The sequence below is a fragment of the Ptychodera flava genome, chromosome 8, assembly GCF_041260155.1.
Source record: "Ptychodera flava strain L36383 chromosome 8, AS_Pfla_20210202, whole genome shotgun sequence".
In the NCBI taxonomy this organism is placed as follows: domain Eukaryota; kingdom Metazoa; phylum Hemichordata; class Enteropneusta; family Ptychoderidae; genus Ptychodera; species Ptychodera flava.
The window spans coordinates 3,789,360-3,812,402 of NC_091935.1; the positions used below are offsets into that span (position 1 = coordinate 3,789,360).

Sequence of the window (23,043 nt, forward strand, 5' to 3'; positions counted from 1 at the left end):
CCGGGGATGTACATTGACCACAATGCCCCTCTTTGTTTGTTAAAGCCTTCAATAGACTTTCAGACCTCTGCTGTGATATATCTTAATCATCGATGCCTGCCTTTATGCTTTGACCTTTGACTTTTACACCTGTACCTCTACCCGAACTAGCCTTTGTAAGTCTGCTTTTCAATGCTGACACTCAGTGTGCATATGTCTCCTTTGCACCAATTAACCCTCCCTCTATAGTTTTAAGAAATTTGTTTGGCCATTTTTGATTTGGCAAGCTGTTTGGCGTGCTGTTTGGCGTTCTCTGTGTGCAGCCAGTACAAGGGAAACCCTGTTAAAATAAAGGAGAGTATACATATACAGTTCAGTTGACCACAATGTTCACTGCTGTCCAAAGCTTGAAAGATATATCAATGAGGCAGACACAGAAAATCTGCAGTTATATGAGGGTCAAACGCTTTACTGAATCTCGCCAGATATAGCAAGTGAACGTCAAACAATGGTGGCACTGTATCGACTCTCACGAACAGGTTACACTTGCATTAGGTAGGTACATATATTACCTATATATAGCATACATTAACAATTGCAAACAAAAATTTTAAAATGTGACCATGGTTACATTTGCCTGCCCATATTGTTTTTATGCATCCTAATCAATCATTACTGTCAAACCTATGAATGTCAAATCTGGGTTGATGAAAACTGTTAAATATGCTGTAATGACTGTCATCTACTGTTGTTGGTGTGAGGTAACCAGGTCGAGGGATTATGCCATGAGAAATGTCTTCATTATCAAGATTGTCTCCTGTATGATCAGCTTCTGATACCAGATGACTATAATCAAAGCTGCTGCGATCTGTATTCCTTTCCTTATTGTCATCAGCATCTGTCAAGATTTTAGTATTTTGTGATTGTGGTTCCAACAAAGTCAATGAGTCATCTGTGACACAGTCATATTCAGTGGCTTGACAATATCCTGAATGAGTTTTCTGGTTGATCTGTGCCACTTGATATTTAGACTGTTTGGGAATATCTTGTTCACTTTTAAAAGTCTGGTAGTCCAAACCTTCATTGGAAACTATGCATCCAGTCTTTTCTGCTATTTCTGATGGTAATGGCATTATCTCATCATGGCTTATCCTTTCCCCTTGATATTGAGACTGTTTGGGAATATCTTGTTCACTTTTGGAAGTCTGGTAGTCTGAAATCTCATCGATAACTATGGGTTTAGTCTCTTCGGGTACCCTTAATGGTAAAGGCATTGTCTCATCATGGCTTATCAGTACCACTCTATACTGCGACTGTTTGGGAATCATCTTGTTTGTGTTTTGAAGTCTGAAAGTCCACATCCTCATCGGCAAGCACGCATGCAGTCTCTCCTGGTGCCTGTGATAGTAACGGCATTATCTCATCCTGGCTTATCTGTTCTAGGTCATATTGAAACTGATTGTGAATATTTTGTTTTCTTTCTGAATCCTGGTAGTTTGAATCATTATTGATAGTTGCACATTCAGACTGCTCTGGTTCTGATAACAGACATGACAATTGAATTTTGTCATCATCATTATTATTTTTGTCTGTGGAGTCTTGCATAAAAGTTGACATGAATTCTTGATCCATATCACCCAGAAAGTTTGAAATGTTAATATCATCATCATCATCATCATCATCAATCAAATCAGGAATGATTTCAGTTCTTTCAGAAATATTATCAGCATCCCTTCTCTCACTGTGAATATATGAAGTCCTGCTACCGGAGTTTCTGTCTGTAATATTGTACACACAGCTTCTATCAGCTGATAATGATTTTGGCTGTGTATTGCTGTTGGCCTGTGCAGGTATTGGTTCCCCTAGGTGTGTGATAACAAGATCATCATAGACTTCTGATTCCACTTTGACTTGTCTTTCTCTGGTAAGAACTGCACTGTTGTTTTCCTGTAAATTAAGATATTTTAAATTTCATTAAATTTTATATACACAGTCGATGATATTTAAATCAAAAGAAATTTTGGTTCACCAAAATAATACCTGCCCAAATCTTCCTTATCAAAACAACTCAGCGTTCTGATGCTTTTTGTGGCAAATTAACCCCTAGCATTATGTTACTTTGCAAATTTTTCATTGAGGTCCCAGCCTTCTCCAGTCTTGCCAAAAATGTGGTCTGCTCAACTGTATGTTTGAAATTCAATGCTAAGTGATGACTTCGACTATTCCTCCTAAGTGAAAAATAACATTTCTGCAATTTAAACCTGTAACTCTGTAAATGTTCCATTTATTAACTAAACTATACTTCTATGAGTTTGGCACTGATTTTCGATTAACCATTTTTGGTTATAAATTTTCAAAACATTTTTAAATTCATGCTGTAAATGGTTTTTTACATTTGTCAGTCTATAAAATAAACTGATTGATAACAGTCAGAAAGAATTTAATCAATGAATCAATCAATCTTTATTATACTCAACTCACACAAGCAGAGAGTGTGGCATGGTACATTCCAAAATTGGACAAAGTACAAAACTGAACACTTTCAAGAGGACAACAAAGTATCCAAGTTGTACAATAAACAAACTGTTTAACATTGTGAAGGTTACTGGAGGGTCGATCAGCTCAAATCAGTGTTCTTCAAGAATATAGCAAGATCTAGAAAATTATGCACAATAACCCTTTTAAGGGCCGTTTCTTTTTGTGTGACACCGGAAAAAGTGGAGCAATCTATTCCACTTTCCTGTAACAATAAAACTCATCCAGTGATAAACTTTTTAAATGAGAATAATAAATGAAACTCATCATATGTACGCAATTTATTACCTCCTCTATTTTTTCTAGTATCATTTGACATATTCTCTCTCCTAAGAATTCAAATACTAGCTTGATATCTTCCTTTTTAATTTCTTGTTTAACTGGGCATATGATGTCACTCTTAAGGAGTTGAAGACATTCATATGATTGTAACTTTCCAAATTACAAAGAATAAAATTTGCCCAAGGAGAATTTATATCTATGTTTTCTTGAAGTGCATGTTTCAGAATATGATTTCCTGGCAAACTATTTAACCTGCACCAATATTTAATGACAGACATATAAAGATTGATCTTTAATGGAAATCTGCCTAATTCTGCCCTTATCCCTTCAAGTGGAGTACGTTTACTCACTCCCAAGATAAATCTGTAATAAGACATACACAGACCTTCAAGGCAATTATCAGTACTTGTAATTTCTGTTGCCCAGAAAGAATTTAACACATCAAATACATCATTTTTACATCAGATGTAATCTTATAAGAACCTTCACAATTTGGAATATTTCCTGTATGGATTTCTTTTACTTTCACATATTATGCAAATACCAATAAGACTTACTTCAGAATCACCAGGAAGCTGGACTCTTGCTACAGGGTCAAAGAAACCAGTTCCCCTGACTTTCCTGTACAGACGTCGACCCATGAAACCAAACAATATTAATATAGTTGCTCCGACTGGTATAAGGATGGCTGCTACTGCGTCAAGCTTGTTGGTCGTTTCTACACAGAGAATGAAAAAATTATACAAATAATTTATAATAAATGTACATGTATTTACTGGCCACTTATTACTTTATATGAGAAATAAGAAAGAGTTTGGATTGATATATTGGAGATCATGTGTACTTTTTGTATGAACATTATGACATGGATGGTACTGAGGAAGTTCATAGTACCAGATATTGTGAGTGCACTGAGGTCCTTTGACAACATTCTTAGGGCAGAAGAATTTTTCCTGTATGGCTTATACTTACAATCTCCCTATATACACAGACATTCATCAATAGCCTGCATAGAAAACTGCCAACTATGCCTAGAGTATCTTAACCATCTGTCTCTCACACACAGTGGATAATATACAGCCAGTTTGACAAAAAAATTTTGAAACATGAAAGATCTATTATACTAGTGGTTTCCGTGATGATGATTCATTAAAAATACAAAATAGTTTGATCCTGCTTAATGCTTGCAGTGCCAGCACATCATTGTATGAGCAACATGTATAATTATAGCGTCATCAAATTTGAAGCAGTCTTACTGGATGCTTTACTTTTTGGGAGAGTCCCAAAACCCGGACGGAGACGAGTCGAGACGAGACCATAATGACCCCTCAGGCCAGGCGTTGTAAATACATCATAATACAATACTACAGAAAGCTTGCAGTAGTTTGTTGAGAGTGTCAAAGATCGATGTACAAAGCAAGAAATAGCACAATCAACGATTGGAACAACTGAAAAAAGATTTGTTGAGGTTTTTCAACTTGAGTTCAAGGCGAGCTCGAAACATGCGAACTGCGACGCAACGTCGGCATTTTGGCCTGAGCAATAAGCGCCAGATTCAGATTCTACTATGATATCTACTGTGAATTCAAAATAGGTAACCTTGTATTAGAAACATACATACAGGGGATTTAAGTAATCATTTTTTAGAAATTAGATTCACCATTTACAAACACGTTTTAGGAAAGTAAACTGAGAGCTCATATGTTTAATTTTATTACAGTGGCTCTGCACCATTTTTCTACATTACCGGTACTACAGTACACGTATGTTATTTGTGGCGAATCTGAGGCAACCTCAGATTAAGATTCAGATTCGGAGAGCTATGTAACCACTGACTAGAATGTACGAAAATGAACAAGCATAAGTCGATGGTAGGAGTGGGATATCACTTCTTTGACTAACTAAGATAGAAATGGAACAACGTTCTTTTTTTCCCCGTGGCATTGATACAGATGCTGCCTATATGCAAAAAAACGTAACTTTTCTATCAGTAAGATAGGAGGTCTTTTGTTCTCGTCTCGACTCGTCTCGGTCCGGGTTTTGGGACTTGCCTTACTTTTTGTGGTGCTTGAACTCACAATATCTATACATGACGGGACGCTCGCATCTAAAAACATACAGTACACTTTTTTGGGCTCTTTCTGCACTGATAATATGCAATCTAAAGTAGTAAAATCAGATATAATCAGACATTACATAACGCTTAGTCAACAACTTCAGATACCAATAGCTTGGCCGGTACTACTTTATGCCAAGGTATTGTACAGTGAAGCGGCACAAACTCTATCTCGTGTAAACCTTGACAACAGTATTATCATTTCAGGACATTGGAATTTGTTCCTACTTTTATTAATTTGAACTAACATATGACTTGTGTAATGATTGACACTCAGACTAGCCGTACACGTTGAAAAACAACCTGAACTTTATTGCCAAAGCCACGTTGATAGTAGCACCTGGTCATATGATATATTACGTAACAGTATCGATTAGCGATCATGACATCTCCCCGTTTTTGGAGGTCAACTTATCATTTCCAGAAAATTTGTTTGTTGTCAAAGTGTTTTTATATATTGTTCACATCAAACGAGTCAGTACAAATTTAATAATAATAGATTTAGTAATTTAGTATAAATTAGTACGTTGATTAATTTAGATAACGAAAATGCACAAACATAACTGGAATTTTTGTTCTCAACATCAAACAAATAAACATATGCACTGTACAGACTTACGGACATTACAAGAAATCAAACGAATTTTGTCGGTTTTTCAGTTCATATCAGTTCCCGTTCATCAACGTCAATCATATCCATATCTGTTCGGTTTTTTAACAACTCTACCATATGAAGTGCGGATTTCATCCCTTCGCTGTGTTCCTTGTGGGGAGGATAACAGTTTCTTTGGCGGTGTTGTAGATTCCATCCCAGAAGCACGAAGCTTTGGCGATGAGGTTGAAGTTGTTTGTGGCGGTTTCAACGCTGCTGTCGTGGATACAGCCTCTTGTAGTGGTGGCGGCGGCTTCACAAGCGTGACGGATGTCTCGTTATCCATTGGTTCAGCAGGGGCAATCGGTTCTTCCTTTGTTTTCAATAGGTGTTGTCTGTTGCGTCGATATGACTGATTGTTTGCCGTAGTAACAATGTATGATCTCGGGGATGCTGTTTTGGCTGTCACAATGGCAGGCTCCGATTTTCTGTCTGTTTTGATTCTGACAGAATCACCTGGTTTGAGAGTTGGTAACAGCTTTGCATGGCGATCGTAGTACATCTTCTGCACTCTCTGTATGGTGTCCAATCCATGCCAAAATTACTACTTTGATTTTGCAACATAACATGCCATTCCGAATTCTATTTTACAATTCAACATGCTATTTCACAACTCAACATGCTATTTGACAACACATCATGGACTTCCAAATCCTATTTTACAACTCAACATGCTCTTCCCAATTTCATTTGACAATTCAACATGCTATTTCACAACTCAACATGCTATTTGACAACACATCATGGACTTCCAAATCCTATTTTACAACTCAACATGCTTTTCCCAATTTCATTTGACAACACATCATGGACTTCCAAATCCTATTTTACAACTCAACATGCTCTTCATTTGACAATTCAACATGCTATTTCACAACTCAACATGCTATTTGACAACACATCATGGACTTCCAAATCCTATTTTACAACTCAACATGCTCTTCATTTGACAATTCAACATGCTATTTCACAACTCAACATGCTATTTGACAACACATCATGGACTTCCAAATCCTATTTTACAACTCAACATCCCATTCTAAAGCTAGCTCTGCGGAGCAGGGCAGTGTTACTGGCTATCGAACAAGATTCAAAATGGCGGACGCGAAATGGTCCCCTCGCACAGAGAGAGAAATGCGAACTTTGCACAAGTCTAAAAACGCAGCTTAGTACATTGTGTATCTAAACAAAATGAGCGTGCTCGAAAACTAGGATCGATCACGATTATAAATTAAAAATTGCCTGTTTTTGGAAAAGAAACTGCGCACTGCAATCAGCAGTTTTGTCTATTGTCTATTTGTCTAAACATTACAATGGAAATCAGTTTCGTTGAATAGTGAAATACAAAGAAAGTGATTGTTTGTCATATGGTTGGTGAATATTTCCCATTTTATGTACCGATGCAAGCTGCCTGAATTGTTGAATTCTTGTTAATTAATCATAGTGTAAAGACCCACAATACAGTTGTTAACAATCGATATCACAGATATGATTTTTATATTATCTTATATCTCGAATTACTTTACGATGCCAAACTTCAGTGAAAGAAAAACATATGATGAACAAAACAAAAAGTTATAAAATAAAAAAGTTACTTCATTTACTGGCCACGATTATACCCTTCAGATCTCCCCTCCCCCCCTTTCTTGGCCAAAGAATCATAGTATATCTGATGCAGACTAAAATAAAAATGTTTCAGAATTTTGACGGATTTTTTTTTCCTTTTACCTAAGTGCGTCATCTGTTTTTCTCAAGTTTCTTTGGCTGATTATTTTTTATTGAAATTTGTGGGGAATTTTTTTTTCGAAAATTTTCCACTCCCCAATGGTCCACCCCTTGCCGGCTAAAGGCCTCCCACCACAGCCCTGCTGACCGCCATAGGCAAAACCAACCACTGGTTGCAACACGCAGTTTCTCCACCGAAAACAATCGGTTTTTTTCACCCAAAATCGTGATCGATCTCCTATTTTGAGCACGCTCAACTTGTCTAGATGCACGATGAGCTAAGCTGTGCTTTTGAACTTAGACAAAGCCTATTTTCATCTCTCTATGCGATGGGACCATATCAGATGCGCCATATAGTAAATCTCGGTCTTTCACGATAAGCCTCCCACGCACGGTGCACAATAGACAAAACTGCTGATTGCAGCGCGCAGTTTCTTTTCCAAAAACAGGCAATTTTTAATTTATAATCGTGATCGATCCTAGTTTTCGAGCACGCTCATTTTGTTTAGATACACAATGTACTAAGCTGCGTTTTTAGACTTGTGCAAAGTTCGCATTTCTCTCTCTGTGCGAGGGGACCATTTCGCGTCCGCCATTTTGAATCTTGTTCGATAGCCAGTAACACTGCCCTGCTCCGCAGAGCTAGCTTTAGAATGGGATGTTGAGTTGTAAAATAGGATTTGGAAGTCCATGATGTGTTGTCAAATAGCATGTTGAGTTGTGAAATAGCATGTTGAATTGTCAAATGAAATTGGGAAGAACATGTTGAGTTGTAAAATAGGATTTGGAAGTCCATGATGTGTTGTCAAATGAAATTGGGAAGAGCATGTTGAGTTGTAAAATAGGATTTGGAAGTCCATGATGTGTTGTCAAATAGCATGTTGAGTTGTGAAATAGCATGTTGAATTGTCAAATGAAGAGCATGTTGAGTTGTAAAATAGGATTTGGAAGTCCATGATGTGTTGTCAAATGAAATTGGGAAGAGCATGTTGAGTTGTAAAATAGGATTTGGAAGTCCATGATGTGTTGTCAAATAGCATGTTGAGTTGTGAAATAGCATGTTGAATTGTCAAATGAAGAGCATGTTGAGTTGTAAAATAGGATTTGGAAGTCCATGATGTGTTGTCAAATGAAATTGGGAAGAGCATGTTGAGTTGTAAAATAGGATTTGGAAGTCCATGATGTGTTGTCAAATAGCATGTTGAGTTGTGAAATAGCATGTTGAATTGTCAAATGAAATTGGGAAGAGCATGTTGAGTTGTAAAATAGGATTTGGAAGTCCATGATGTGTTGTCAAATAGCATGTTGAGTTGTGAAATAGCATGTTGAATTGTAAAATAGAATTCGGAATGGCATGTTATGTTGTAAAATCAAAGTAGTAATTTTGGCATGGATTGGACACCATACTCTCTGTCTGTCTTTAAGTTTCTGATCCACATTAGGTATTACCACTTGTGGGTATTGTTGATTTCAGTCGCCGATTCATCAGTAGCTGGGTTGGTGAATAATTCAATCCAGCGATCGGTGTATTTCTGTATTCAAGCAGTACAACATACGGGTCATTCCCTTGCTCCAGTGCTCTCTTTAGCATTTTCTTTACTGTGCCAATGGCCTTTTCCGCCATTCCATTTGACTGTGGATACCCCGGGCTGGAGGTCGTGTGTTTGAATTCCCATTCGTTTGCGAACTGCTTGAACTTGTGACTTGAGTACTGCGGACCATTATCTGAAACAACTTCATCCGGTATACCATATCTGGCGAAACAGGATTTCAACTGGGTGATAATGTCACTGCTTGTAGTACTATTCGGCAGTATTCCAAACTCCACCCACTTTGAGTAGTAGTCAACTACCATTACATAGTCTTTATTACCAAGAGTGAACAGATCAGTGCCGATTTTCTGCCAAGGCCTGCTTGGTATTTCGTGTGGAATTAACGGTTGTTTTGCATTATTGCGCTGATATTTTTGACAGGCTGCACACTTTGAGATCATATCAGTGATGGCAGACAACATTCCAGGCCAAAACATGACATCTCTTGCACACATTTTGGTTTTCTCTATTCCTAGATGACTTTCATGTAATTTTTTCAGCATCTGGGGACGTAGTGTTTCTGGTATTATTAGTTTATCACCTTTGAAAAGCAAACCGTCGGCTTCATTGATCTCTTCTCTGTAGTTCCAATACATCGAAATACACTCTGGCAAGTTTCGTTTTTTCTCTGGCCAACCACTATGTATCACCTTCATCAGTGTTTGTAACTGGTCATCTTGGAGTGTTGCTTCTTTGATCTCATCTAGTTTTTTCTCAGAGACAGGTAAGTTGGACAATACCATGTGTACTTGTGCCTCAGCTTCAGCATCGTCAACAGCATTATCTGACAGATACGCTCTCGATAAGGTGTCCGGTATATACATCAGCTTGCCGGGCTTGTATACAACTTTGCAATCATATTTCTGCAACTGGAGTAAAAATCGAAGTATTCTTGGCGGTGCCTTGCTCAGCGACTTCTTAAAGATAGCTTCCAGTGGTTTATGGTCTGTTTCGATCATGATTGCTTTGCCATAGACATACTGATGAAACTTCTCACATGCGAACACAATTGCAAGTGTCTCCTTCTCTATCTGAGCGTAATTCTGTTGGGTCGGAGTCATGGCTTTTGAGGCATACGCTATGGATGTCCTTCCTGAAGAAGTACAGCACCAAGTCCAGATTTGGACGCATCTACTGACAAGGTTACTGGTTTTCGAACGTCGTAGAACTGAAGCACTGGTTGACTAGTGAGTATTTGTTTCACATGATCAAGGGCTTTGTCTTGCTCTTCACCCCAATGCCATGCAACGTCAATTCTCAACAGTACACGAAGTGGTTCCGTGATCGATGACAAGTTTGGTATATACTTTCCAAGATATGTGACCATTCCCATCAGTCGTCTGACGTCATCTTTATTTTGTGGCGTTGGTAACTTTATTATTTCTCGGTGGATGGACTATAGGTGCAACAGTCTTATCTATTACAATATGATGCTCGCCATCAAAACAGCCTAAACCCTCAAATAAATCTTCGTATTCACTCAAGATGGCTTCATTTTTCACGGCCATAACTCGGCGTACGAAATTGAATCTTTCACAGTCATTTGCACCTATTACAGGTGGCGATGAAACATCTGCTACCACAAACATAACATCTTCGGTTTTATTCTCAGCAGTTCACCGCATTACAGTTTTTCCAACAGGTTTCAGTTAAGCTCCATTATACATGGACAACATCACATTTGTCTTTTCCAGACTACTTTTATTTTTCATATTAGAATAGATTTTCAACGGAAGCACGTTTGTTTCAGCACCAGTGTCAAGTCGAAATTTTATTACATTACCGTTTACATTTATGTCAGTGTTCCACCCATTCGCCACATTACAACTCCCAATCATACCAATAAATAATTTTTCCGACTCATCATCTACGGTGAAATACTCAGTGTCGACAGAATGTATTCTCTTTGTCTTGCAAACTTTCGCAAAGTGGTTCTTTCCCTTGCATTTTGAGCACAACTTTCCAAAAGCTGGGCATTGTTTTGGACCATGCTTCTTACCACACCTGCCACATAGACATTTTCGAGAAATTCCCGCTTGTTTTGGTTTGTCATTTTGTCGAATTTCCTGCTTTTGAGACGATTCTTTTCTTGGCTGCATTTTTCTCACACCATAGACAGGTTTCTCTTCCATTTTGGACAAAGCTTGAATGTGTGTCTTTGATTGCTCAGCTGCCCGACATATTTCAATCGCTTTTTGTAGATCCAAATCGGTTTCCCGAAGTAATCTTTCACGAACATGAGAATTATTTACACCACATACGACACGGTCCTTGATAAGGCTATTCGTCAATTCACCAAATGTACATGATTTGCTGTGGTTTTTCAGTTCGGTTACGTAGTGGTCAAAAGATTCATCAGGTCCTTGCGAACATGTAAAAAATTTATGTCGTTCGAGTGTCACGTTTTTGCTAGGGCTACAGTACTCTTCAAATTTCTCGTACAGTACCTGTATCTTTTCTTTATCAGCTGCATTCGTGAAGGTGAACGTGTTATACACCTCCAGAGCCTCGTCACCCACCACGTGGAGGAAAATGCTGCACTGGTTCTTTTCAGGTTTTTCATTTGCTTCAGAAGCTTCCATGTACAGCTAAAAACCTTTGTTTCCATCTTCGCCAGTTTTCTGACAAGTTTCCTTCTAATTTTAATGGTTCTGGTGGTCGAAACTTATCCATTTCAGCACTCCTGACACCATGTAATGATTGACACTCAGACTAGCCGTACACGTTGAACAACAACCTGAACTTTATTGCAAAAGCCACGTTGATAGTAGCACCTGGTCATATGATATATTACGTAACAGTATCGATTAGCGATCATGACAACTTGTAGTATATTTATAGGTCCTAATCTGTGAAAATTAGGGTACAATGTTCAAAGAAGTTCAAGGCGAACGATTATCTGTATTAGTGAAGTGTGTAAGGCAGAGATGTCTTCCCTGTACACCCACTTAATCGCTATCTCTAATCACATATTGCAAACAGCTTACGAGATGGCAAATAACTTTAATTAGGAGCTCCATACCCCTTCAAACCCCTATTTCAAGGGGTGAATGTGCATTGAATATGCACTGTTTTTTAGATGGAAACGTCCCCTAATGAATACTAATTATCCTGGCCCAGGCATAGCGTCAGTTAGCTAAATGCCATGAACAAAGATGTTTCAACAAGTGGCCTGAAAAAAGTGCTAGTGGTGTCCTAACTTGGAAAGTTTGGGCGATTTAATCACAGTAAGGTAAAACCGAGAAAAACCAGGCATAAAATATGCAATATAAACTGTACATGTAAACCGAACAAACCGATTAGAATGAAACTAACAACCGCTTCTTTTAACTTTCCAATGTTGGACATCAGTGAAAAACAGAAAGATTTCAATTATTTCCCAGTGTGTAAGAAGTATGTGTAATATCAAATATGAATACCTGTAGGGATCAGATAATAATTTTTACAATTACTGCAAGCAAATTATGTAGGAAGTCAACATTGTCCAAGTAAGTTGAAAGTTGTGATCGAAAGCATAAAAAACACAGGGCATTATTTGTTCAATGATCACTGATACATGTAAATTGAACCTCAGTTAGAAGGAGCAAATTTATATAGTGTTTGAGGGAAAAGTCAAAAATTTTGTTTTATTCAGCTTGTGTGATGGAATGACCTGATGTCATCCTCTCATCTTATTAATCCTGCGTGTGAGTATCACTTGGCTTACTCCATTTTGTGATGATTACTTAATCGATTAATGACCTGACAGCTGTGTGTGTGTGTATGTTGATTAGAATTAAGACAATTATACTTGAGTTGGTAATACCTGGTAGTGTGCACCCTGCCAAATGGAATTCATGTAGATCCAAATTCCTTATCTGTGTTTTCGTTTCCTCCATTAAATATTTGCTTTAGGTTGGTCCAATATGTAAAATAGCCTTAGATTTGTTTCCTCAATCAAATTTTGCTACAAATTAATACCAAATGTGACTTCCTCACTTTTTAACAATTTCTTTTAAATGTTTTGCAATGCGCAAACAAAGTATATGGCTTAGGTCAGCCATATACCCAAGTGCAAAGCTATCAGAACAGCAATATTTTAGAAGCCTTTTTCACCAAAATTGGCAAAAACTGCCTCCAAAATACAAAATTAAGTATTTCCTAACCATATGAAATTATCTCACTAAGGCCATCCTAAAGGGACCTGCATACCAAGAATCAAAGCTGTCTAACCAGCGGTTTTGAAGAAAAAATCAAATTGATTATAAATGACAAAAATAGTCTCAAAAATAAAAAATAGCATCAATGACACTGTAGCTCCCATCCTGGACTATTAAGTGTTTGATCTCTGGTCAGATATTTGAACATGTGTGAAAGGGATAAAGTGCATGAAGTGAAAATACTTAAATGTAATTAATGTACTGGAGACAGTGAAATATGTTTAATGTATTTATTCAGAATATAAAATGGAAAAAATACAGAATTAGATATATCGAACACTGTGATACAACCATTAACTCAACAAGTCATTTACAATGACATAGTCCCCACTTGTAATAGGAGTATTAGTCTTGATGGGGCAGGAAAATGTGGTCATTAAGAAGTATCACTGGAGTGTATATGTTGAGATCTATGGGCACATAGGTCTATGTCCTTGTTCCCAATTTGAAACACATGAGGCATGTCTAAGTTATGGTTCTAAATGGGGAAAAAGATCATACCTCTAGCAGTATTGGCCAGCCAAGAAATACATATGCGCATTATAAATGAGGTACAAGATGTGACATCTTAAGGTCTAATATCCTATCAAAATTGGAGGGTATAGAACTTGTGGTCACTGAGATATGCATATATATGTATAATCAAGGTCAAAGGTCATCGAAGTCACATGACATTTTCAAAAAAAAAATTATATTGCTAATTAATCCCTATATGCCAAAAAATCTGATCTCTAGCTCTATTCGCTTGCCCAGAATTAGATGTGTATATAATTAATGAGGTAAAGCTTGTGTTGTCATAAGGTCTCCCATCCTACTAAATACAAAGGACATAGCACTTGTGGTTACTTATTTATTGACATAAACATATATTTTAGGTAAAAGGTCATCGAGGTCACATGACATTTAATCAAAAAATTTCTCTCCTATAGTTATCCCTATATACCAATAATCAGACATCCAGCTCTATTGGTTTGCTCAGAATGAGATATGTGCATAATTATTGAGGTACAGTATGTGGTGTCATAAGGTGTCCAATCATACCAAATATGAAGGGTGTAGCACTTGTGGTTAACTGAGTTATGGACAAATATGTATATTTGAGGTCAAAGGTCACAGAGGTCACGTGATATTTTGTCAAAAAAATTGTATTGCTAAGTTATCCATATATACCAAAAATCAGACCTCTAGCTCTATTGGCTCGCTCAAAATTAGATATGCGCATAATAAATGACGTACAATATGTGGTGTCATAAGGTGTCCCATCATACCATACATGAAGGGTGTAGCACTTGTGGTTACTGAGTTATGGACAAATATGTATATTTGAGGTCAAAGGTCACCGAGGTCATGTGACATTTTGTCAAAAAAATTGTTTTGCTAAGTTATCCTTATATACCAAAAATCAGACCTCTAGCTCTATTGGCTCGCTCAAAATTAGATATGCGCATAATAAATGAAGTACAATATGTGGCGTCATAAGGTGTCCCATCATACCATATATGAAGGGTGGTAGCACTTGTGGTTACTGAGTTATGGACAAATATGTATATTTGAGATCAAAGGTCATCAAGGTCACATGACATTTTGTAAAAATATCCGAGATATCTGCGTGAATGGATGGACTCACGGATGGACGAACAGACGGACATGACCCAATCTATTAGCCCACTGGACTTCATCCGTGGGGACTAAAAATTGTGTCACTGCATCCTTTTTGCAATATGAATACGATGAGAAACTAAATTTTTTTTTTTCGTGGCCTAATACATGGGAGTCTATGGAGATCTGCCTTATACATGGGAGTCTATGGACGTGTAAACTAAAAAATATGCAAATTTCACCATGATTTGCCCAAATTTGGGAAAGGTCACTCCTATGCACTTCCATACCAAGTTTCAAATCAATCGGACTTGTGGTTTCAGAGAAGAAGGTTTTTGACCAAAAATGGGAGAAAATTACAAAAAAATTCATGAAAAATAGCAAGTCCAAGATACTGACCCAAGATGTGCACAATCATTTCATGTCAGTCCAAAGTACTTACATGCTAATTTTTCATGTAATCTGCTCAGTGGTTATTGAGTTTTTTCAATTTTGACTGTTTTTACATTTTTTCACTTAATTTGCATATTTTTGGCAATGACAACTTCATTTGAACAAAATCTCATCTACAGCCCATCATCCATGTACACACCAAATATCAAGATGAAATGTACAGCGGTTTTGGAGTTTTTGATGTTGACGGACAGACATACAGACATACAGACATACAGACATACATACATACATACATACAGACATTTCCCTAGCCTATAAGAATAGCTTCCATTGCCATATATACATATGGCTATGGGAGCTAAAAAACTCACAGACTTTGGCATAGCTTGTAGAAACCATATTTATGTTATCCCTAGGAACATGTACACCAAATGTTAATGCTGTCCAACCAGAAATTTTGAAGGAGATTTTTGGCCAAACATGGCAAAATTGCCTTAAAATTACAGATTTACATATTTCAGCATAATTTCAACAAGACAGTAATCACTGCAGACCAGTAACCAAATATCAAAACTGTCTGACAAGCGGTTTGAAGAAGATTTTAAAAGATTTTTCAACCAAAAATGACAATAATTTCCTTAAAAATACAAACTTGCATATTTCATCACAGATTGAACACATCTGAATAAGGTCATTCCTAGGGACCTGCAGCCAAATATCAGAGCTGTCTGACCAGTGGTTATGAAGATTATTTTACCAATTACCAAACATGTTTTTTTTAGCTAATCTGCATATTTCCAAACATACAAAAAAACGAGATAGTTTCATTACCCTATGTTGCAGCTACACAACAAATATCAAGTCTGTAAGTACTGTGGTTCTCAAAATATTTGAGTAGACGGACATCCTCACAAATGGACACACACCCACACATACTGACGGTGGACGCTTGACAGATACCCATCCCAACAGCTTCTATAGACTATAGTCTATAGTAGCTAAAAATGAATATACAGTATTTAGAATCCTAAAAGGATTTCTCTTGACAAAGCCACAAGTAATCACACCCTCTGTTGAAATTGCCGGTGCCTTTGCACAGAAATGTTTGCTTACACTAATATTTGAGACAAATGTTGTTGGTATAGTTGTACTCCAACATAAAGCTACACTTATGGAAACTGGACAGTAGCATATACATTACATTTACTTTTTTGTATGTCGTAGACAACCAGGAAAGTTTTATAGATAACTTTGTAGATAAAAAGACCCAAATCATTTGAGTTTTCAGAGGACTGAGAGGACTTTATTGTTAAGTGTCCATATTTATACAAATTTGACAACTGAGATTAAATGGGCATCATCGTGCAAGAATTTGAGTTCTTGAACAATTTAAGTAACTAGGGTGATTCCTTACCTGGAACAGCTGGAATATTGACATAGGCTGGACGAGAATCAGCAATGCTGTTATAGGCCACAATGTCAAGACTGTACCTTTGATCTGGTCGTAGACCTATGATAAGGATACAACTTTAGTTTAGAACTGAAATACCTAAAATCTCAAACAGATTCAGTTTATAAGTCGAACAATTTGTCCTCTGATGGTTATACTGTTTGATAACCTGATACGTATTGTTAAAACATGCACCTTGTGTTAAGCCGGTAACAATATAATTCATATTTAATATCTTGTTTCACGTATTATTACATGAAATAATTATTAAAAAATCAGTGGCAAAATCAGACAATTTTTTCTTCTTAGCCATTGCGTTTATGTCATTGATACATTTACAAAAACTCTATACCAGTCCACACATTTGAGTTTACGCTAAACAATTTGAGTGACCAAAGCAGCAGCAATCTCAAGTTGAAGCCCATGAGATGTCAAGTTCAAATATCTGAATATGCCCACCTTTAACAGTATAGCTAGTTATATTATTTGATACATGGTAAGTTTTCACTGGGGTTTCAACAATTATTGTTGTGTCCTTTGTTGGGTTGAGGTTATTTTCCTGATGTGTTGGGTTAATTTGTCTTTGATGAATCTTATATCCCAGTATGATACCATTAGCTTCATTTTCAGACATTGGCTATAAACATGTTGGAGAAACAAAGTGAAAAGTACAGTACAGTTATCAAAATTTAACTTAAGGCTGGAATATATCAGCTTAATATTATAGTGCCAAATGGTGAAGACGATCATATATTTATATATATATATATATATATATATATATATATATATATATATATATATATATATATATATATATATATATATAGGGAATATATTGAAGCTGTACTTCTTACCATTGGAATTTTAGGTAACCTGGCTTTTCCAGTAATGTAACTAATTACTATGAAGTGCCCTATTGACTATAAATTACCGAGATTAAAGATTTGATATTCTGTCTACTTTAGTAATGGATTGGTTTTCATTCTCTAAACCTATATTGTAACATCTTTAATTAGCAACCCACACTATAAAGCTTTTTTTATTGCACTTAAACAACCGATAAGAAGTTTCAACTCTTAATAGAACGATCTTACCTCCCATTTAACTTTGTACACCCTGTTTTCATATTCATCAAATCCAGACTGACTGATATCAGTGATTTTCACTACGCCACCTGGAGCTGAAATACATTATAATAAGAGTGCTTTTTGACTTTGCAATGAAGTCAATCAGACTATCCTTTCAGGAAGGCAAGTAATACACAAAGGAAATAACTCGAAGGAATTGTCATATAATCAAATTTTCCTTGAAAGAAAATCTGTCCAATTCTTATTCCTTTGCTTAAAGTCCTGGCAAAATTCTTAACTTTACACAATTAAGGAGGACATGACAAAATAGTTCAGGAAACCAAAACCTTATATTGACATTTTATATTATACTAAAACTATACAGTACAAGGTGAAATTGCATGACTAGTCTGTGTCCACATATTCAGCACAATAGTAGTCAGCCTGAAGAGTTTTTGTGGTCTTACAATGGAGTGACATTAATTGCCAAAGAATTTAATATATACAATATTTGCCTACCTGCTTCTGCTGTTGTAGCATCAACAGTTTCTGACCATTCGCTCCATTTCATTTCGCTTTTGTTCCCTATGGTAACTTTCTTGCCGATAAAGCTGAATGTACATGCAACCTTGAAGTGGTACTTGGTAAATGGGATGAGCCCTTCTATAGCTAATTCCTTTCTGGTTTGGTCTTCATCAGGTAGTACTTCCTATCATAAAAGAAATACAATGTCATGTATATCATAGCTCATTTGACTTTACCAATTTTAGAACTCCGTGGAGAATGTGGAATATCAACTATAATTGATCCCTCACATGAATTTATAGTTGCACTAATTTGCACAAAAATGCATTCTTCAATCACTTCAATTCAGTTCTTTTCATGAGAAGACCTTCCCTACATTCTACAAATTTATACTGATTTTACATCATTATGATAATAAAACAACAAAGTCCAGAGACTCCTGCATTTAATCATGGAAAACCCAACCACAAACAGTGTCATCATTGGACAGACATTATTACTGTCACAAGGGAAAATTCCTCAGAAATAATAGATCCAAGTTTGAATAAGATGTTTTCATGAGAGGTTGGCGGTTTGGGGGTCCTGGAGATGAGTGTGTAGAGAAAAATAATATTATTATAGTGTTCTTAATGTTAAATCACTTCCCACCAATTATTTGTCTTTCACAGGTCATGTTGTTGGCCTGTTTAGGATGTACTTACAGTAAGTGACAAATTGTCGAGCACAGGTTGCATAGAATGACAGTGAACTACCCCTGGGTGTGTATATGACATGTACATGTAACTCCAAGTTGAATTAGATGAAATTATCATAACTAGAGTTAGCGTGCGTACATACAACTATAGGTCCAAAAAATTCCATTCATCTGTTCTTACAAATTATTTGAGAGTGCTATATAGGTATGGCAATTGGAAAATAGGGTTCTTTTATACAGCAGTGAATCTCTGCCTGTGACAAGCTGTAACTCACCATTTCTACGCACTCTGTAGGTGCAGATAGATGTTTTGTTCTGTATACTATAAGTGTGTGTGTGTGTTCAGTGGAAATTGATGAAATCAATTCAAGAAAATGTATTACCATTAATTGAAAATTAAATAATGGTTAAAGGATGACTTGAAATAGGAGAAAACTGTAAAATGTTATCACAATTAAAGGTTTTTTCTGCAAAGTTTCACTTGTCAGGTTTTTGTTATGCTACATGTATCTCTCAGAATATTCAGAAAAAATCATAGTGTTCTGCGCGCTGCAATTCGATGTACACTAGACTGTCTTTGTAGATCTTATGGCAACTCCTTCATCATCATTTTGATTCATATATTTGCTAAAATTGTTATGATGATCAGTTCAACTTTAAGTGACTGATCACTATATAGCAACTCCTATAGTTTACAGAAACCCAAGGTTAAGCAAGCTACTCAAAGGACATCATATATTGTTGTAAATTAATAGTCATGCCAGCAGCTTATTGATTACACATGCAGATTCATAAATATTATGCAAGTAAGTGTACCCGGCTTTCACGGGTGCCGCCATGTTTTTGTGTGCTTGTAAATGAGCAAATACGAATCGTGCAAAATATTATTTAATAACATGCCAGTAATAAAATATATCGCTTAATAAAGCAGTAAGTATTATTATCCACCTTGTCACTGATACAAAATATTGTCACTATCATGCCTAAAAAACAGAAAAAGAGAGAAAACTAGTTTGGTTGCTATAGTTTTCAGCTTGCAAGTCAAAGTTGCAGAGCAGTGCAGTTACTATTGCAACTATGATGCACAAGATGTCCCTTGTTAAACAAAATAGGTAGTTATCATGTTAAAAATTGCCAATTTTTTATATATTGAACAGAAAATCTATACCTTTAGGGTATGACCTCGTGTAAGTGAACTGTTTTCATCAGAGGGCAAACTGGACATAGTTGTGGTACAAATGTATACAACAAGTAACAATTAATTCAATTTTATCCTTTACTATTACTAATAATGAATCAATACAAATAACATTTCTAGTTTAGCGCGACACCAAGGGCTGATCAGACCTATATAATATTAATGGTGATGATACAGTTGAAAGTTATACCTCATTCCATGTGGATATTTCATCTGATTTTTGGTAAGCAATCTTGTACAATCGAGGGTATAATCCTTTTTTCCAGTCAGATGGAGGGGACAACTTAATAGTAGCAGTAGAACTTGACATTGTTGCATATACTAATCGGGGTTTGTCGGGTATCGCTTTAAAGATATAAGATAGGAATTACAACATAATGCCTACAGTCAAAATTGTGTCAAAATGTAAAATGTAACGAAACATATTCATTTATAGAGGGTATATTGCACAACCTCAATGTAGGCAAACACTTTGTGACAACTGAGATACATCAAAGAGTTTTGAGACAAACAAGAATGCTTAATTTGACATTTCAAAATACTTGTAAAATCTTTTACTGTAACTCCAACCTATTAGGAAGTATTTTCTTCTTTCTGAGTCCAGATTAAAGTCCAGCTTGACCGTCTTTTTTCCCAGATCATTAGTCAGCTCTACCATCATGGTATAAGAGGTGCCATGGTTTCGTGGAAAATGACAACTGTAATCAGTTTCACAGATACATTCTTCATTTTTTTCGGTACCATCACTGCGATTTACACATGTCGTAAATTTTTTACTGAAACTTAATAAGAATGATAATTATTAAAATAATGTTCATCATACTGAAAGCCTTCACTTATACAAATAAAGATATTCAGTACATATTGCACTGGCAATTACCGGTACATGTTGATATCATAAAAGTACATTAAAGTACTGGCCGTCTTTTTTTTAAAATTTTCATACATTGTGGTGCCACTGTTAGGAGTCCATTATTTTTTTATCATACATTGTATTAAAAATTCAGGAAGAAGGTGGTTCAAAGCATGACCCAAAAAGTCTGATATCTCGATTGGCTGCTAACCAAGGATACATTCTGATAATCATGCTGCTGTTAACTTTTTGATACCATTCTAAGGAGTCCAAAAGCAGAAACTCAAGGCAAACCAGGCACGTGCAACTAAAAGTACCATACCATACAATTCAACATTTTGAATGTGTCTGTGCTCCCGCTAGCCAGGACGACAAAAGTGAAATTGACGAACACTTGTTTGATCTTAGAAATGTAATAATTCAGTCGACCATTTATCAATATACAATCATGCAGAACTAGACAATAACCAAATTGTATGTCTGTGGTATGAGGTCAGACAATCATGGACAGACGACTAGATTGATGAATGTACGCATTGGTTAATTGAAAAGTTTGACAGATGGAAGTTTGCTTAAACTTATGTACTGAACACAGGGAACCAGGGCAATCATTTTATTGTTGTTTTGATAAGTTTGAAAAAAAAAATTGTTGTTTATGTTGTGCGCTTACTTGTTCAGGCATTGTTTTACTGCTGAAATTGAAAGCAGTGCTACCTTTAGTTTACAAGAAACCTAAAGGGCATTCTGAATATCGCTTGATAACAATGAGAAATATTATATGTCATAGCGGCTTAAAACCTTCCCAGGAGGGTACTCCTGATATTTTCATATGGGGGTGTGCCACCCAAATTGAAAACATCTATCTAATATGTATATTTCAAAAATATGACCAATTGTTGGGAATTTGCTCGACAAATTTCGGGAATTCTCACCATTATTCTATTGCATGTGAAAGTTTTCCTACACATGGGACATTTGTTTAGGGTTTTTCTGGATGAAAATCAACCATTGTTTGGGGATTTTTCATGAAAAGGTGGCCCATTCAGGTGACACACACCTGTAGACCTTTCTGTGGGAGAATATGCATGTAACCCATGGAAAATCCTAAACTTAATCCTGATGAAACCATCACAGATTGTAGAGTTTATAGGAAAATGGAGGATCATTGGAAACATTCACTAGTACAGGTCTATGGTATGTGGAAGGAGGGGTGGATGCATGTGAGCTCCACTTTAATATCACCACCTCAGACACGTGCTGTAGTGGACTGGGCTGTGCAAATAGGGTTGCACCACATATGCCAGTACCATGAAACCCAAGGAACAGAGGCACTGTAATATGGGCTAAAGGGAGCATGATTTGGCAAATGTGTCATGAGGACATACACATACATAGCAAACACTAGGCTTCATTTTTATTGCAAACTTGAACGGGTGTGAGGTACAGTAATAATTGTTTGCTCTGGCATTGCAAGAGTTGGTTTACCTCACTGCCCATGTATACGTATGTCATGACATCAGGAGTTGTTGAGGAGATCAGCAAGATGCTTGTGAGTGAAAATTGAAATTGCTACATCTTTTGCCTAGCTACTGAGAAACTTTATGAATTCACACCAGTTTGGAAACATATATATAAGTGAAAAAGGGCAAGATAATGTCATAATTCTTGGATGAGCCCTTATTCGGAATGTTCAGCAAAACAACTCTTGACTAATACTGTCAACCACAAAACATATTTTACCACAATATCTAATCATCAGAAATTTAATGACTTTTTCAAAGAAAATTGCTCAAATCAAATTACTTTATAAAATTTGTTTCCCTCTTTTTAATTTTCATTGTCCATTCATCTGAAATACTTTACTGAAATGGTACGTATCATTTACTGAAATGGTACGTATCATCACCAATAATAGACCACGCACAAGAATATAGTCTACAGCCATTTCGTATTCTATGGCCATTTCAATACATCACTTGAAACCAAAAGTAAAAATCCTCTTTTATGATATTTGAAGAATCACCTACCTTACTTTCCAAGAAAATATAGGTTTTGATGGTAAGTTTGTGAAGGTTTCATTCCAGAAACAATAGATTTCTTGCATATTTGAAGATTTACATTGTAGTGTAGCATTAGGTTTGCCTGATTAAAATAAAAAAGCATATTTAATGAACATAA

At 36.3% G+C, this 23,043-nt stretch overlaps 1 protein-coding gene across 1 annotated transcript in view; it reads right to left on the reverse strand.

The window, feature by feature from the left end:
• Positions 1 to 422: 422 nt before the first annotated feature.
• LOC139138225 (neural cell adhesion molecule L1-like) overlaps positions 423 to 23,043 on the reverse strand; it is a 31,902-nt gene continuing 9,281 nt past the window's right edge. The window contains exons 5-13 of the mRNA XM_070706506.1: positions 22,893 to 23,007; positions 20,583 to 20,794; positions 20,203 to 20,357; positions 18,115 to 18,304; positions 17,623 to 17,708; positions 16,985 to 17,162; positions 16,490 to 16,585; positions 3,354 to 3,514; positions 423 to 1,926 (exon numbers count right to left, since the gene is read on the reverse strand). Coding sequence (XP_070562607.1) covers positions 1,282 to 1,926; positions 3,354 to 3,514; positions 16,490 to 16,585; positions 16,985 to 17,162; positions 17,623 to 17,708; positions 18,115 to 18,304; positions 20,203 to 20,357; positions 20,583 to 20,794; positions 22,893 to 23,007 — 1,838 coding nt within the window. The 3' untranslated portion in view covers positions 423 to 1,281. The remainder of the gene's footprint in view (positions 1,927 to 3,353; positions 3,515 to 16,489; positions 16,586 to 16,984; positions 17,163 to 17,622; positions 17,709 to 18,114; positions 18,305 to 20,202; positions 20,358 to 20,582; positions 20,795 to 22,892; positions 23,008 to 23,043) is intronic.